The 15,979-nt window shown below is 38.5% G+C and overlaps 1 protein-coding gene across 1 annotated transcript in view; it reads right to left on the bottom strand.

The window, feature by feature from the left end:
* LOC110104131 (toll-like receptor 3) overlaps window positions 1-14,185 on the bottom strand; it is a 34,372-nt gene extending 20,187 nt beyond the window's left edge. Inside the window, exons 1-2 of the mRNA XM_020833108.2 lie at window positions 13,903-14,185; window positions 2,018-2,172 (exon numbers count right to left, since the gene is read on the bottom strand). Of these exons, the coding sequence (XP_020688767.2) occupies window positions 2,018-2,172; window positions 13,903-14,141 (394 nt within the window). The 5' untranslated portion in view covers window positions 14,142-14,185. The remainder of the gene's footprint in view (window positions 1-2,017; window positions 2,173-13,902) is intronic.
* Between the last annotated feature and the right edge of the window lie 1,794 nt (window positions 14,186-15,979).

Consider the following 15,979-nt stretch of genomic DNA (forward strand, 5'->3'; position numbering starts at 1 on the left):
CACCTCAAAGTCAAGGCCACAACACCGCTCACCTGCTCTTCCGACCTAACCGAGGCCTGAACGTTTCCTGCACTCACAACTTCAGCTTCGTTTCCTGCTTTCGAAACCGTTATTGCTTTCGGCTTCGTTTCCTGCGTCGTCTCCTTCTGACTTCATCTCCTGCACTCACGACTTCGTCTCCTTCCCTCACGGCTTCGTCTCTTTCCCTCACGGCTTCGCCTCCAGTTTGCCTTTCAATTCTCATAGGAAGCCCTAATCCTATACGCGAATACGCGAACACGAATCAGCTACGTCGTATTTACATATATACCAAAGAAAAAATTTAAAAGCGGTGCCTCGTACTGCCTCGAGGCGTTACACTCTGATGCGTACGTCTCGTGCGAAAAAATCGTAGGCTTCGCTGGATGGTTTGAGGTGTAAGCCCCGATACGCATGACTTCCGCCTCGACTTGAGGCGCGACTTAATGCGGACGCCTCGTCCGCTTTTTTAATGGTTGCATGAAAGATTAACAATAATACTTAGATACCTAAAAGAGAATCCCAAATGGGGTTCATTCATTAAGAGAAGGGAATCTATAATTATAGAAGCATATACTAGTGCTAATTAAGTTTGTCTATATTTGATAGAAAAAACACATCTGGGCACTGTACACATGTGAGGCCTTGTAACCTAAAGAATAAAAAAAATATTGTGAAAAGTAGTGTTGAAGTAGAATTTAGATCCTTGACCAATGGGATTAGTAAATTAATTTAGTTTAAGCTACTCCTAGAAAAACTTTGAGTGAATATCAAAGCTCCTATGATAGAATATTGTGACAATAAGGTTGCTACCATTATAGCATACAATTATGTTCATCATGATCAGACCAAATATGGTGAAGATGATTGACACTTTATTAAAGAAAAAATTTATAAGAAAATCTATATGTTTTATATATTAACTAAAAGCAACTATTGACATTCTCACCAAGGGATTGAAAAAACCCCTATTTGAGAAAATAATTAGCAAGCTAGACTTACATGATATCTTAAATCTTGCTTAAAGGGAGATAAAAACAAAAGTGACTGATCGACTACAATACTTGCTTAGTCCAAAGAAGATACTAGTTCCCTGTGTGTGGACAACAGGCCTTCTTAAGTGGTATTTCTTGTATAGTAAAAGCTGGCGGCCTTCTCCCTATAAGTTTAATCCTACTGGTTGGAATAAAGAATAGTAGGAGGTTGGCGGCCATTCCTATGTTGCTAATTCCTTCAGCCACTCAAACCTTGCCACCTTGTAGTTTCAGATTTTATGGAAAGCAACTAATGTGATGCAATGGGTTGATTTTGAGGGATTCTAGCTATTATGTTTAGTAGTTTTTATTTCAAAAACCTGATATAATATTTAAATTTCTTTTATTACTAGGATCTAGTTATTCACTGTTTTACAACTCCGTAAATCTCTTCCACTTTTTTTTTTCTTTTAAAAATGTTATACATTTATAACAAACTTAAAAATAGCAAGACTGACAGAACTAGAACACATTAAAAAAACAATAGAAAGTTTACCAAATGAACAAGAACTGAAATAATTTTCTATAGCTGCCCCCCCATGTCTTGTTGATAGAGAACTCACCTCCTTGGGGAGAGTTGCTAGAGGCTTGTAGAACTCAGGGGAGTGCATGAATGGTATGTCAATAAGATCAAGCTTAAATATCTTATTTTGGCATTTAAAAGCCTTGTCACAAGCTAAAAAGAAATGCCACACAAGCAAATACTTAAGTTGCTGATATTTATAAATTTGCGCACGCTATAGAAACAAAGGCTAGTTTTTTAAAATGTGAAAGTACGACAAATGGTCATGCTACTGACATAATGTATGGATTTTTTTTTATATTTACTTATGTTATATTTTGACATAATGTATGGATAACTTTAAATTATATCTTGAGTTTGTCTTTAAGATACATTTTATTAGAATAATAAAAATATATGGCTATAAAGTACAATATAAAGACACCATCAAACGAAATTGTACCTGATAGATGCCAAAGAGAAAAATTATTGACGTTCTTGCAATCTGCAATATTCAAACTGTGCAAGTAACGAAATGCACTCAGGTAAACCATCCACTCAGCATCCACACAACTCTCACCTCTCAAATCAACCTCATTGACACAAAACTGGAAAATTCTGCAAATGCAATGCCCACTAGTTTGAGAGATTTAATCAATAGAACAAAACTTGCTCAAGAAATCTTCAGAATACAATTTATCAACACAGAAAAAAAATTACATATTTCCAATCAATAGATGCAACAATGCTGAAAAAGAAAAAAAATATAACCGATGAATGAATATAGAACTGAAATATTACACATGAAAAGTGCTACCTTTGCAATTCATCTAATTTGTTTATAAAAGAATCACTAATAAATGAATATAGAACTGAAATATCATATATGAAATGTGCTAAATTTGCATTCATCTAATAGGTTTATAAAATATTGCATATTTAATGTTTAAGTCAGAATTTGATTTCAAGAAAAAAACTGAAAAATAATTCTTAAAACTACAAAAATCTAAAATGACCACTAATGGTCGATTACTATAGAAAAGATTCAGATAGAAGGTTAAGAAATGCAAGTTCAACCAAATCTAAACCCAAATTCACTATGTGCTCCCACCGGCATCAAACACCATTCTCACAAAGAAATTGAACAAATGCACATTACTCTTTTCCAACATCCTTAAGGCTGGCTATCATATCTCTTGAATCATCAAATATGTAAGTTATCCCATTGAAAACGTCCATAATATAAACAGATCAATGCATTTTTGGTAACAATGAGAACTAAACACCAACCATTCCTTATATTTTTTCCCAAATTGAAGAGAAGTACATAAATGAAATGAAAGTCAAACAATTTGTGCGTTGATTATGAATCTACAACCACTGATTAGAGCTTTTTCAACTTTCCTTTTATTTTTATTTTATTGTTTTATAGGGAGGTTTACATGGCACAAAAACTTACAATTTATATATCTATCACCCAAATCCTTCTATTGACATAAATAGCGCCGAAAACAAGAATTTTGTTAGGCCAGCTCAACCTGAACCGGCCTAGCCGGCCCAAAGGCCAGCTCAAGTTTACAGGAGGCGAACAAGTGCCGCCTCCTTTACCTCTTGCCGCCCACACTAGTGTGCCCCACTAGGAGTAAATTGATGAGAGAGGGTTGGGCGGCTAGGGTGAAAGAAAAAATTTGAATTAGGGAATTAATGTATTAATAGTATGGCTTGTTTAGGGTTAGGGTTATGCATGCTTTGAGTTGTTCTCTTTGAGTTTTCTTTGGTGTCTTGGGCTCTAGATTCATCGTCTAGAGATTGGGAGAGAACAATCCTCCTCTCGAGTTGAGGATCAATTATATCTTTCTTTGGGTTTGCTTTTGCTTTGATTCTATTATTACAATCTATCGTTTTGGATTGATTTCATCAAGATCTTCGTATTATTTACACTGTTTTTATCAATTATTGCTAGGGTTGCTTGCGAACTCAAGTATTTCCTATCAAATTGGTATCAAAGCGTTATCTTGGGACCATCGGCGGCTGAAATTTTGAAATTTCAGCGGAGAAAGCTCATCTGAAAGAAGATATTCTCGTAAATATTGGGAAGAAGGATGGCTGGGAAAAAAGTTGAAGTCTTGGAAGGTGAAATTGGGCAAATAAAATCATAATTGGAGGAAAAATTTTCTAATTTTCAAAATCAAATTTCATCCAATAATGAAAAGATGGAAGGGAAGTTCGCCTTGATGGAACTGATGTTGAAGAAATTACAAGACGTGAAGATCAATCCGGCGACAACAGAAGCAAGGGAGACCACCGGGGGTCATGGGAGAGGAGGGAATCTGAACCCGTTTAGGGGGCGGGAAAATCCGGAAGTAGAGATCCTTAGGGGAGAGGACGGCATACCACCTCTAGAACCACTTTCTAGAGACGAGATGAGTATGGGCTACGAAAAGAGCAGTGCTGATTTGGTGGGGAAAATGGGATATTTCTACCACTAAGGTGCTGATTTTGAAAGAAGAAGAGGGGAATTTAATGAAGGGTGTTGTTATGATCGTCAGAGGGAAGATCGTGACAACTGGGGAGCACCTCCTTTTCATGGAATGGGAGAATATGGAGGATTCAGGGGCAATGGGGGTGACCCAAAGGTGAGGAAGGTGAGGAAGCTGAAGAAGCCCATCTTCGAGGGTGATGATGGCCATGGTTGGATCTATAAGGTGGACCGATATTTCTCCGTCAACGGATTGACAGAGGAAGAGAAGCTGACAGCAGGAGGATTATGCTTGGAGGGGATGGCATTGGCTTGGTACCAATGGCGAGACATGAGGCAACCCATCAAAAGCTGGAGGGAGTTTAAGGAGTGCTTACTAGAACATTTATGAATCGGTAATAGAGGAGACTTCTATGACCAATTCTTTGCCTTAACACAGAAGGTGACCGTGGCAGATTACCATGACAAGTTCGGGTACTTGGCCAATAGATTGGATCAGCTCTCTGAGACAGTGCTGGAGCGGACCTGTGAAGGATCAGTGTGAGAGAAGAGGGAGACATTTCTCTAGTAGTGCAACCAGTCATACAACAATTCAGTGAGATGTTCCAGTCACCTCAAGGTTTACCACCACTCAGAAAGCAGGAGCATGCAATCCTGCTAAAGAGGGGATGTCATTGATTAGTGTACGACCCTACCACTATCCCAAAATTTAGAAGGATGATATTGAGAAGCTAATTAGGGAGATCTTGAAGGCTGAAATCATCAGACCAAGTGTGAGTCATTTCTCTAGTCCAATCTTACAGGTCAAAAAGGATGAGAGCTGGAGGTTTTGTGTGGATTACATTGCGTTGAATAAAGAGACTGTACCGGATAAATTCCCCATTCCTGTGATTAACGAGCTCTTGGATGAACTATATGGAGCAGTGATATTCACCAAAATGGATTTGAAGTCTAGATACCACAGATCCGAATGAGGGAGGAAGATATTTCAAAGACACCTTTCAGGACACATGGGGCATTATGAGTTTCTAATTATGCCGTTTGGGCTTACCAACGCCCCTTCAGTCGTTGATAAATAGGGTGTTCAACCTGAATCGGCCCAGCCGGCCCAAAGGCCGGCTCAGGTTTACAGGAGGCGGGCAAGTGCCGCCTCCTTTTCCTCTTGTCGCCCACACTAGTGGGCCCACTAGGAGTAAATTGATGAGAGAGGGTTGGGAGGCTAGGGTGGAGGGAAAATTTGAATTAAGGATGTTTGAATTAGAGAATTTTTTTTGTTTTTGTAAAAACCCACAAAAGGGGCCTACGCGATTAATAAAAAAAAGGATTACAAGTCCTTAAGGGGATTACTAGCTCGCTACTGCTCGAAAGAGCTACAAAAAGAAAAGCAAAAAACCTAAGAGCCATCGATCCCCACTAAGCATGAGTACAAAACAACCTAATAACATTCTAAGAAAAAGAATGGAATCGGAAAAAGAAACAACATTCAGCAAAGCCTTTCCCATCCGAAGAGGACCCCGCACAAAACGAGCACTAGTCTACAAAAACGTGTAAAAAAGGCTGCAGGGACACTCAAGAAAGCGATGATCAAAACCCAAATAAAATTAACACAATGAAATCATACTAAAGAAATAGCTCTTACTATCGATAAGCAAAAGATTAAGCAATATGTTATGCCGCTTGACAGTACAAATACAACTATTGAGACGGAGCATTGAGTTACACACAGTATAAGCCATACTAAATAAAAGTTTAAAGAGGAATAGTTGAAAAAGCAATTTAGATCCATCCATCGCAATGGAACATAGCGCCTGGAAGGCCCGGCCAAATCACACAATAGCCAGTACCACAGAAAGCAGTCAGCAAAAGGCCCGTATGAAACGATCCACCACAATAAAAACAACCAAAGGGATAGGCGATTAGAACTTAGGAAGTTTCAAACCAAACAAACATAAATTAGGTAACCCAAGTGAGCTCGATCCTACCACCATAACCAATCAGCCACAACCGAGAACTCAGGACACTTCTAGAATAACAAAGGTAATCAGAATAATGCCAAAGAATAGACGAAACACAGAAAGGCAAAAACCTTGGAGGAGTACCAACCCAGCATGGTTTATTTAGGGTTATGCCGCTTGAATTAGGGAATTGATATATTAATAGTATGGTTTATTTAAGGTTAGGGTTATGCATGCTTTGAGTTGTTCTCTTGAAGTTTTCTTTGGCGTCTTGGGCTTTAGATTCATCGTCTAGAGATTGGGAAAGAACGATCCTCCTTTAGAATTGAGGATCAATTGCATCTTGCTTTGAGTTTGCTTTTGCTTTGATTCCATTATTATAGAATATCATTTTGGATCGATTTCATCAAGATCTTCGCATTATTTCCACTGCTTTTATCAATTGTTGTTCTCTTGGAGTTTTCTTTGGCGTCTTGGGCTTTAGATTCATCGTCTAGAGATTGGGAAAGAACGATCCTCCTTTAGAATTGAGGATCAGTTGTGTCTTGCTTTGGGTTTGCTTTGGCTTTGATTCCATTATTATAGAATATCATTTTGTATTGATTTCATCAAGATCTTCGCATTATTTCCGCTGCTTTTATCAATTATTGCTAGGGTTGCTTGCAAACTCAAGTATTTCCTCTTGGATTACTTGCGAACTCAAGTATTTCCTATCAAATTTCTACAATCCCTTTTGTTAGCACCAATGTTTAAAATTGCGTAATTGGGTATTGAGGTTTTTTTCGTTCGTGAGGCGAGGCGTAAGCCTCAAGGCATTTTGAGGCGTAAACCTCAAAATTAAAAGATTGCAAAAACATAAAATGATAAAAATTTTATATACTAATGAGTGAATAATATAAACCATAAAAAAGCACAAGATATGAAGTGAAATCAAAATATTCCAATAATAAGACAAAATGAAATATAGTTCAATTCAAAATTCTATCTTTCTCAAATCACAGTATTCTTTTCATTAACATATAATTCCAAAAATAAATAGCAATGACATATCACATAAAAACTCATAAGTCATCAGCACTGTCATCACTAAAGGGGTCTTCATTTGAATCATCATTATAATGAATTGCTCTCTCCCCTTCCTCCTCTCCTATAGAGTCCAATGTCTCCCAATCAGCTTCCTCAATATCAGTTATCTTCCTCTTCTCTAAATATGTTTTAACAATATCAAAATGAATAATAATGTAATTTATTAATAAAAGTTTAAGAAAACTTATATTATTTATATACCTTTCCGATTTGTTCTTGAGTTATGGTGGATGTAGATGCTCTATGACCATCAAAGAAATCAACATTTAAATCTTCATCTTGTAATTCAGACGGCATCACTTAAACTTCATCATTTAAAACCACTCATTATCAAATGCATATCCACGCAAAGTAAAGGATCTTCATCATCCTTTAATCCTTTTTTATTCAAGTTCCTGTCTCTGAGTCTCCTATTGTACATGATGTATATTAGTGAATTCATCATCAATGTCGACAAATGATTTCTCCTCTTTGTATATACTTGATTATAGGTACTCTAATTTCGTTCACAACTAGATGAAGAACATGTTAAGCCCAAAACTTTCACAGCAAAATGCTGCAATTTGAAGTTCCACACCAAACTGAATCCACCACTCAACTAAGATTTTCATAAGGGAGTTTAATTAGTGCTCAAAAAATAATTTTTAAATAAATATTTAAAACAATAAATGAAATTACCTAAAGATAGTTTGACAATTTTATCCTTTTCTTGTTGTAATCTAAAAAATCTTTTTTTTTTCTTAAAAGGTACCAATTGCATGTCAGCATTTAATCTTTCAGTTGCATCACTTATCATCTGATCCGTGAAATGATACAATCCCAACTTTATTTATTGTAGACTTGTTCTCTACATATTGATGTTGAGGGTTTAAGTAATAGCCTGTTGCATGCAAGTGTCAATGAAGCTGTAACTCCTACTTATCATCAAACAATATTCTAAATTTCCCTATAGCATCCCTCTTGGCCTCCTAAGTTGCAAGCAATCATCACTTTAGCTTCATCCATAGCATTATAGATGAAACATATTGCAGACTTCTTCTCTGCATCCACCATCCTTAAAACTTGAACCAAATGTCTAGTGGTTATAATGGCGTACAAGATAATTTGCCAAAATATGTCATTTAAAATAATCTTTATAATCTCTTTTCCCTCAGCTTTCTTCACCCAAGCACAACTCAGCCACTGTGTGGAGGTGAATATAGACTCTAAAGATTGTCTAGCATCCAACATACAACCTAATGTCAAGTAAGCATGGGCAAATCTTGTTGCAGTTGGCCTCATAATTTTTTCTTTAAAAAGTTTCTTATAATAGCTAAAACCAAAAGAAGATGTCGATAAATGTGATAGTATAACAAAAAAATCACATTTGAGTGCAAAGAAAAAAAGGAGGTAAAACTATTTCACCTTTGTCAATAAACCCTAAACTCCAACCACGAAGAAGAAGAGCTTTTAGATACCGGTAGAAGGAGACTCTAGCCCAACTCGCAGTAGAGGAAAAATCCAAGCAAGAGGCGAATAACTTGGTTCAAAAATGACGGAAGAAGTCGATGCTGGTCGAATGGCGAAGAGGAAAATATCGCTCGTAGAAGGGAGTAGTTCGGAAATGTCGGAAGATGCGCCCAGGGGGGGGGGTCCGAACCGAATAGATAAATATTAGGCTAGGGATTTCTTTTTTTTAATTTTTAGAGGCCGACGCCTCTAAAACTTGAGGCGTACACCTCATTCCATGCTCTCATTGTGTAGGCCGAGGCTTAAAAGGTCAAAATTGCGCTGAGGCGCACCTTGAAGCGCGCCTCTCATTGCACAATTTTAAACCATGGTTAGCACACTCCACTAATACTACACTCAACAAAACGGCCACAAGAGTCTGACACTGCTGCAACCCACGCTCTCTACTACGGCTTGGAAAAAAATCCCAAATAATCTATTCCCTCTCTTATATATATACTATACAGTGTATTTAGGAGTCGTTAATGGAAAATGAATTGAAATCAAATCTTTTCTCAGGCTCTCCATTTGCTTTCTCTGCTTTTAATTTCCTGTAACAGCTCTTGACTTCTTTGTTTCTAATATGGCATCAAAGCATTAGGCTCCATAGCCCGACATTCTTTACTCAGCTTTTTGATGGCAAAGAAAGATATCTCGGGTGCTCAATCCAACTCATCCCTTTCCACCACCATGGCAAAGTTCACCATACCCTCACCCTTAAAGTTTCTTATGTCCAATATCAAGCTCATCGTCAACATCCAGCTCAACAATGAGAAGAACTATTCGGTTTGGAGGCTACAAATCTTTAAACTCTTCATCGCCAACGGCTTCGAAGGTTACCTAACTAGCACACAAGTGCGACCACCCGAACCAACCCAATCCTTCACCGCCTATCATCTTTGGCACCTCATTGACCAGAATCTGTTCTATGTCCTTTTCTCTACCATTTCACCAACTATTATCTCATACATAATCACTTTAACCACATCCCATGAGATCTGGGCTACTCTAGAGAATCGACTGCAAACTACCAACCTTCTAGGGTCATCCAGCTCAAAAATGAACTGCACAATATACAAATGGAATGCAAAAATATTTAGCCAAATCAAATCCCTCATTGATAACATTACTACCGCTATATCCAAGCTTGATGTTGAAGACATCACCCTTTATATTTTGAATGGCCTCCCATCTACATGCAGTGCCTTCAAAATAGCCATTCGCACCTCCCTCACCCCAATCAGCCCAAACATTCTTTATTATCTGCTTTGCAAAAAGGAGATCAATATTCAAAACGAACTACTCAAGGATGCCTCTGCCCCCAAGGATAATGTTGCATTATATTCATCCAACACCAAATCCAATAGAGGCCGCAACTCTCCGTCTCAGTTCCCTTATCCCACTCGAGGTCGCGGCTCTTCCACCAAACCTTCATTCCCTGCTGGTCGTGGATCCTCTCTATTTCCTATAGTGAAACCAACTTGTCAAATTTGCAACAAAACTAGTCATACCGCAACCACCTGTTGGCACAGATGCAACCTCAATTACACTCTTGGAACACCTCAGGCTACGCTCACTCCTCAGCAACTTAGTTCCCCAACCGAATGGATGCTCGATTCTGACGCCTCAACTCACCTCACAACGGATGCTACTAACCCCCAGCAACCTCATCACTATCATGGCGCGGACTCTATCTCAATAGAAAACAACAGCACCCTCCCCATCCAATAAAGTGGCCATGGTATCCTTCCTCTTCCCGATTCCAGCCGTAAGCTATTTTCTTCACAATATCCTTTACGTTCCATCCTTAACACATAATCTTCTCTCTATACATAAACTCACATCTGACAACAACTGTTCCATTTCATTTGACTCTTCGGTTTCATCATCAAGGACCTCTAGGACAATCAAACTCTTCTACGTGGTCGAAGTTGTGACACTCTCTATCCAAGCTCCACCAGTCAACCCTCCTCCTCACTTGATCTCCACTCAAGCCTATCAGCTACTTTGCAATGGCACACTCATCTTGGTCATCCTCATCAACTTATTCTGCATACTACAGCTAAATTAGATCCATCCCTATGTATCTCTTCTCTTCCAATCTTATGGAAATCATGTAACATGGCTAAAAGCCATAAATTACCATTTCCTTCAAGTTCAAATCATGTTAAGACAGCATTAAATCTCATACACTCTAAGGTTTAGGGACCGACACCGGTCTCGTCTCTTAATGGCAATAGATACTATGTCATCTTTATTGACGACTACTCAAGATTTTGCTAGCTCTTCTTAATGAATACCAAAACTGAAACTCTCTCAAAATTTCAGCAATTTTTATATATGGCAGAAACTCAATTCAACTCCAAAATCAAAATTCTCCCCTCTGATGGGGGTGGGGAATAAGAAATTTATCTCCGACTATGGAATACTTCACCAACTAAGTTTACCCTACACACCTGAACAAAATTACCTTGAGGAAAGGAATAACAGACACCTGCTTGACACAACTCGTACCCTCTTACATGTTGCGCATCCCCCACTCCACTTCTAGGCCGATGCACTGCTCACATCAAACTACCTCATCAATAGACTACCAACAAAAGCATGCAATCTTCATATTCCTTTCCAACTTCTACACAGCCATCCACCCTCCTATACACATCTAAGAACATTTGGGTGTCTATGTTTCCTATGGCTCAAACATCAGACCCCAACAAACTTACTCCCAGATCCAAGGAGTGTATATTCCTTAAATATTTCACCTCACACAAAGGTTACCGTTGCTTCAATCCCCAAACAAACAAAACTCACATCTCAAGACATGTGGTTTTTCATGAACAAACCTTCCCTACTCAACTCAACACTACCACATCCACCACATATATAATCAACCCCAACCTATCGCCACTTACTCTCATTCCCATATCCACCATCCAGAACACTCCATCCACCAAGCCAAACCCACCATCCACCACAACAACTCCTCTCCACACCACCCAGTCTAGCCAACCTGATGCATCATTCCCCCCTCACTCAGCTCCACTTCTCATCAATACTTATCCATCCCATTCATCAGCAACACCATCCACTTCTTCCACTAATCAGCCAACCCATATACCCACTCACCTAATGCAAACTAGATTCAAGACCAGTCACCTCAAACCCAAACCCATATTCGGTCTTCTAGCCATTCCTCAAGATCAATGAACACCCACATGCTTCACTCAAGCCAACAAACACCCATCATGGCACTCGGCCATGCCCGCTGAATTCCATGCTCTTCAGAAATAGGTTACCAGGTCACTAGCTCCACCTCCACCTAACAAATCCATTCTTGGTTGTTGTTGGAAATAGAACGGTGCAAAGCCCGTTTGGTTGATAAAGGGTTCAACCAAGAGTATGGTATTGACTATAGAGAAACCTTCAGCCCAGTTGCAAAACATCCCATTATTCGGATTTTGCTCACCATAGCTCTTCACAAAAGCTGGTCAATTCTTAAGCTGAACGTCTCAAATGCCTTCCTTCACGGCGATCTCGAAGAGGATATCTACATGCGGCAACCACCAAGATTCGTAAACACACAGCTTCCAAACCATGTCTGCAAACTCCACAAAGTAATCTATGGATTCAAACAAACTCCAATGCAATTGTATAGCAAACTCATATATTTTCTTCCCAGCATCGGCTTCATCTTTAGTAAGTCTGATCCATCATTGCTTATATAATCTCATGCCACCACTCAAATGTATATTCTCATATATGCTGACGATATATTCATCACGGGCAAAAATCATAAGTCCATTCAGCAGCTTTTATCAAACTTACAACATTCTCTATTAAAGAGCTAGGCCCGGTCTCCCTATTCCTCAGCATTCAAATCTCCCACACACAACAAAGCTATTTTCTAAGCCAATCCCATTATGCCTGAGACATACTCACAGCCAATGGCTTCTCCACTTGCAAACCGGTGCCTACTCCTCTGCCCCTCAAACTGACCAAAACTTCAATGGCTAATCTCACATTCAGCAATCCAACCCAATATCACAAGCTAGCAAGATCTTTACAATACTTGACTATCACTCGATCGGATATTGCCTTCGCAACAAATCAGATATGTCAACACATGCACAACCCGACCAACAACAACTACCAAACTCTCAAGAGGCTTCTCCGCTACATTCAGGGAACACTTCACTATGGTCTCCCAATAGTTCATAGTGACTTGAATCTTCAAACATATGTTGATGCCGACTGGGCAGCTGATCCCTCCGATTGAAAATCAATAATAGGTTTTTATTCCTTCCTAGGAACAAACTTCATCTCATGGAATGACAAGAAGCAAGCTATCGTCATCAAATCCTCAACGGAGGCCGAATGTCGTGCCCTTGCTTCAGCTACCTCATATATAATTTAGCTTAGAGGACTGCTAGCTGAATTTCAAGCACCTCAAACCAACCCCACCAAACTCTCTTGTAACAACACCACCATGGCATTGGCAAATAATCCAGTATTCCATGCCATGACCAAATATATAGAAATTGATTATCATTTTATAAGTCACCACATCAAGTCTCCTAAGATAGCAGTTATGCACATCAGCTCCATCGATCAAACTACCGACATCCTTACCAAATTGTTGACAGCAGCTAGATTTCAAATTTTGAGAGATAAACTAACGATCCTTTCACAGGATCATTATTTTGAGGGGCCTGTTAGCACACTCCACTAATACTACACTCAGCAAAACGGCCACAGCAGTCTGACACTATTGCAGGCCACGCTCTCTGCTACGGCTTGGACAGAAAATCCCAACTGATTTATTCCCTCTCTTCTATATATACCATACAGTGTAATCATGAGCGGTTAATGAAAAATGAATTGAAATCAATTCTTCTCTCAGGCTCTCCATTTACTTTCTCTGCTTTTAATTTCCTGTAACAGCTCCTCTTCTTCTCTGTTTTCTCATACCCGTTAACTTAACCTAACGGTGCCCGAACAGAATCATAACCTGTCTTCGTCCCCATCGGGTTCATCCCTTATCAAAGCCCTTGTCGCCGTACATCTCATTCCAAATATCTAAACTCACGGTTAGGAACAGCAGAAAAAGTGCAAAACAGTTAAAAAAAGAAAAAAGGGAGCACGATCAAAGAAAGAGACAATAGAACAGAAAGTCCAGATGAATTGGGCCTTTATTTCCTATTTTACTATGCGCTTATGGGGGAAAAATTTTTGATAAATTAGGCTTCATGGATTTGGCCCGTTTTTTCCTATGTGTATATGGTCAGAAAGATAATAAAATTTGGATTCATGGATTGAGAGAGAGAGAGAGAGAGAGCAAACTCAAGGATCGAAGGGGAAAGTAGGCGGCGGCTGTGAAGACGACGAAACAGATCGTCAGCGAGCTGAAAGGGAAGGCGCTCGAGAGTCCTCCTCTGCCTCCGCCATATATCGACGCTCTCACTGCATGCCGTCGCCGCTTCTATGCAGAGATCCACCAGCCCTTTGCCCTTCTCCATTTCGCCTCTTTTTTTTCCTTCTTCTTGCACTCGGAAGAGAGACTCAAAATGGACAGTGAACATATACACTTCGAAAAGATTGGAGTAGCTCGAGTGGCTACATAAGATTAGAAAGACTCGTCTTAGATACCATGGGACTGAAACCTTGGTGCTGTTGCAAGTAGTATTTAGGAACTGTTTGGTATCATTCAGAATTTTATTTAAGTAGGATTTAGTAAATCCTCTAAATCAAAATTTATGAAATTTTGATGGGTTAAAACTTGAAAACTGGTTGGTAACATTCATGATAAATCATATTAAATCATGTGTGAATGTTTTGCTATAGAGCGTTAAATTCTGAAATGAGCAGACTCTTCTTCCCTCTGGCGTCAATAGAGCGTTAAATCTGTCAGATCAAATGATTTCAGAAATCTGAGATTTCCCCCGAAAAGGGGTAATTTTTGTCTACTGCTTCTTTCATTTACTGTGAGATTATGTTTTGCATTTTAGGTCGTTTGGCTGGATTTCGCTCAAATCCACCTCAAATCCGTTCTAAATCCTGCTAGTATGTAACTCATCTAAAAGGGTCTAAAACGACTTACATTTTGAAAACCATTTCATATAATTGGTGCTAAATTTAAGTAAATTATCTGGTTATTTATTTTAGAATTTAAATTTTATCTTAATAGATTTTTTGTCATTTTGAATTAGATCAAATAAATCTTAAAAATTTTAAGTAAATATCTCAATTAATCACATATGAAAATAGGTGCCGGAAACGGCGGTGGTTGGGGGTCGGCGATGGTAGGTGGTTGTAATCAGTTACGACAATGGAGGGTGATGGCAGTAGGCGGCCGGTGGCGATGACCAACAAATCAGTTTGCTTGCGATGAAAAAGAAATTTAATCAAAATTGGTTTGAGTTTATTTTTTATCCAAAATGAAGTATAATATTTATTTTTGGAAAAGTAGAATAATTTATCATACAAAAAGAATACTTTACACTATATTTTTTTTCGTCCAGCCAAGCATCAATATCTTCAAAACCTCTACACAACAACAACAACATCAAGTCTTTATCCCACTACGTGAGGTCGGCTATATGAATATTTGCTCTCCATTGTGCCCAGTTAAGAGTCAAATTCTCATTTAGATCAAATAAAGAAAGGTCATTTCTAATATTTTCTAACCAAGTCTTTTTAGGTCTACATCTACCTTTCTTAACATAGGTTAAATCTAATACATCTACTCTCCTCTGAGTTATCGGAATGCCGTCATTTTAGGTGACCAAACCATTTAAGGCAACTCTCTCTAATCATTATCTACCATTGGTGCTACTCCAACCTTTTAACATATATGTTCATTTTGTATCTCGTCTCTAAGAGTAAAGTCACTCATCCACCTATGCATCCGTGTCTCTACAATACTTAACTTAATATTATGCTTCTCTTTTAATGGCCAAAATTTTTCACCATAAAGCATTGTAGGTCTAACCACCATCTTATAGAATTTTTCCTTAAGTTTGATTGGTACTTTTTTATCATACCTTCAACTCCCTCTTTAGTCTTATCAATAAGAAGAATATATCGTCACCAAAAAGCATACACCAGGGAACATCCTCTTACAAATCTCTCGTAAGAACAACCATGACTAAAGCAAAAAAGACATGGGCTTAAGGCTAATCATTGATGTAATCCAACTAAAATTGGAAAATACTTGGTCAAACCACCTTGTGTTTGAACACAAGTAACAACTCCAGCATACATATCCCTATTGACTTGAATATATGAATTATTAATCCCTTTCTTTTTTAGAACTCTCCATAACACTACTCCTGGAACTTTATCATATGCTTTCTTTAAATTAATAAATATCATATGAAGATCTTCCTTTTTTTTCTATAGTTCTCCATCAAACCTTCCA

This window comes from Dendrobium catenatum, unplaced genomic scaffold, assembly GCF_001605985.2.
Source record: "Dendrobium catenatum unplaced genomic scaffold, ASM160598v2 fragScaff_scaffold_807, whole genome shotgun sequence".
In the NCBI taxonomy this organism is placed as follows: Eukaryota; Viridiplantae; Streptophyta; class Magnoliopsida; order Asparagales; family Orchidaceae; genus Dendrobium; species Dendrobium catenatum.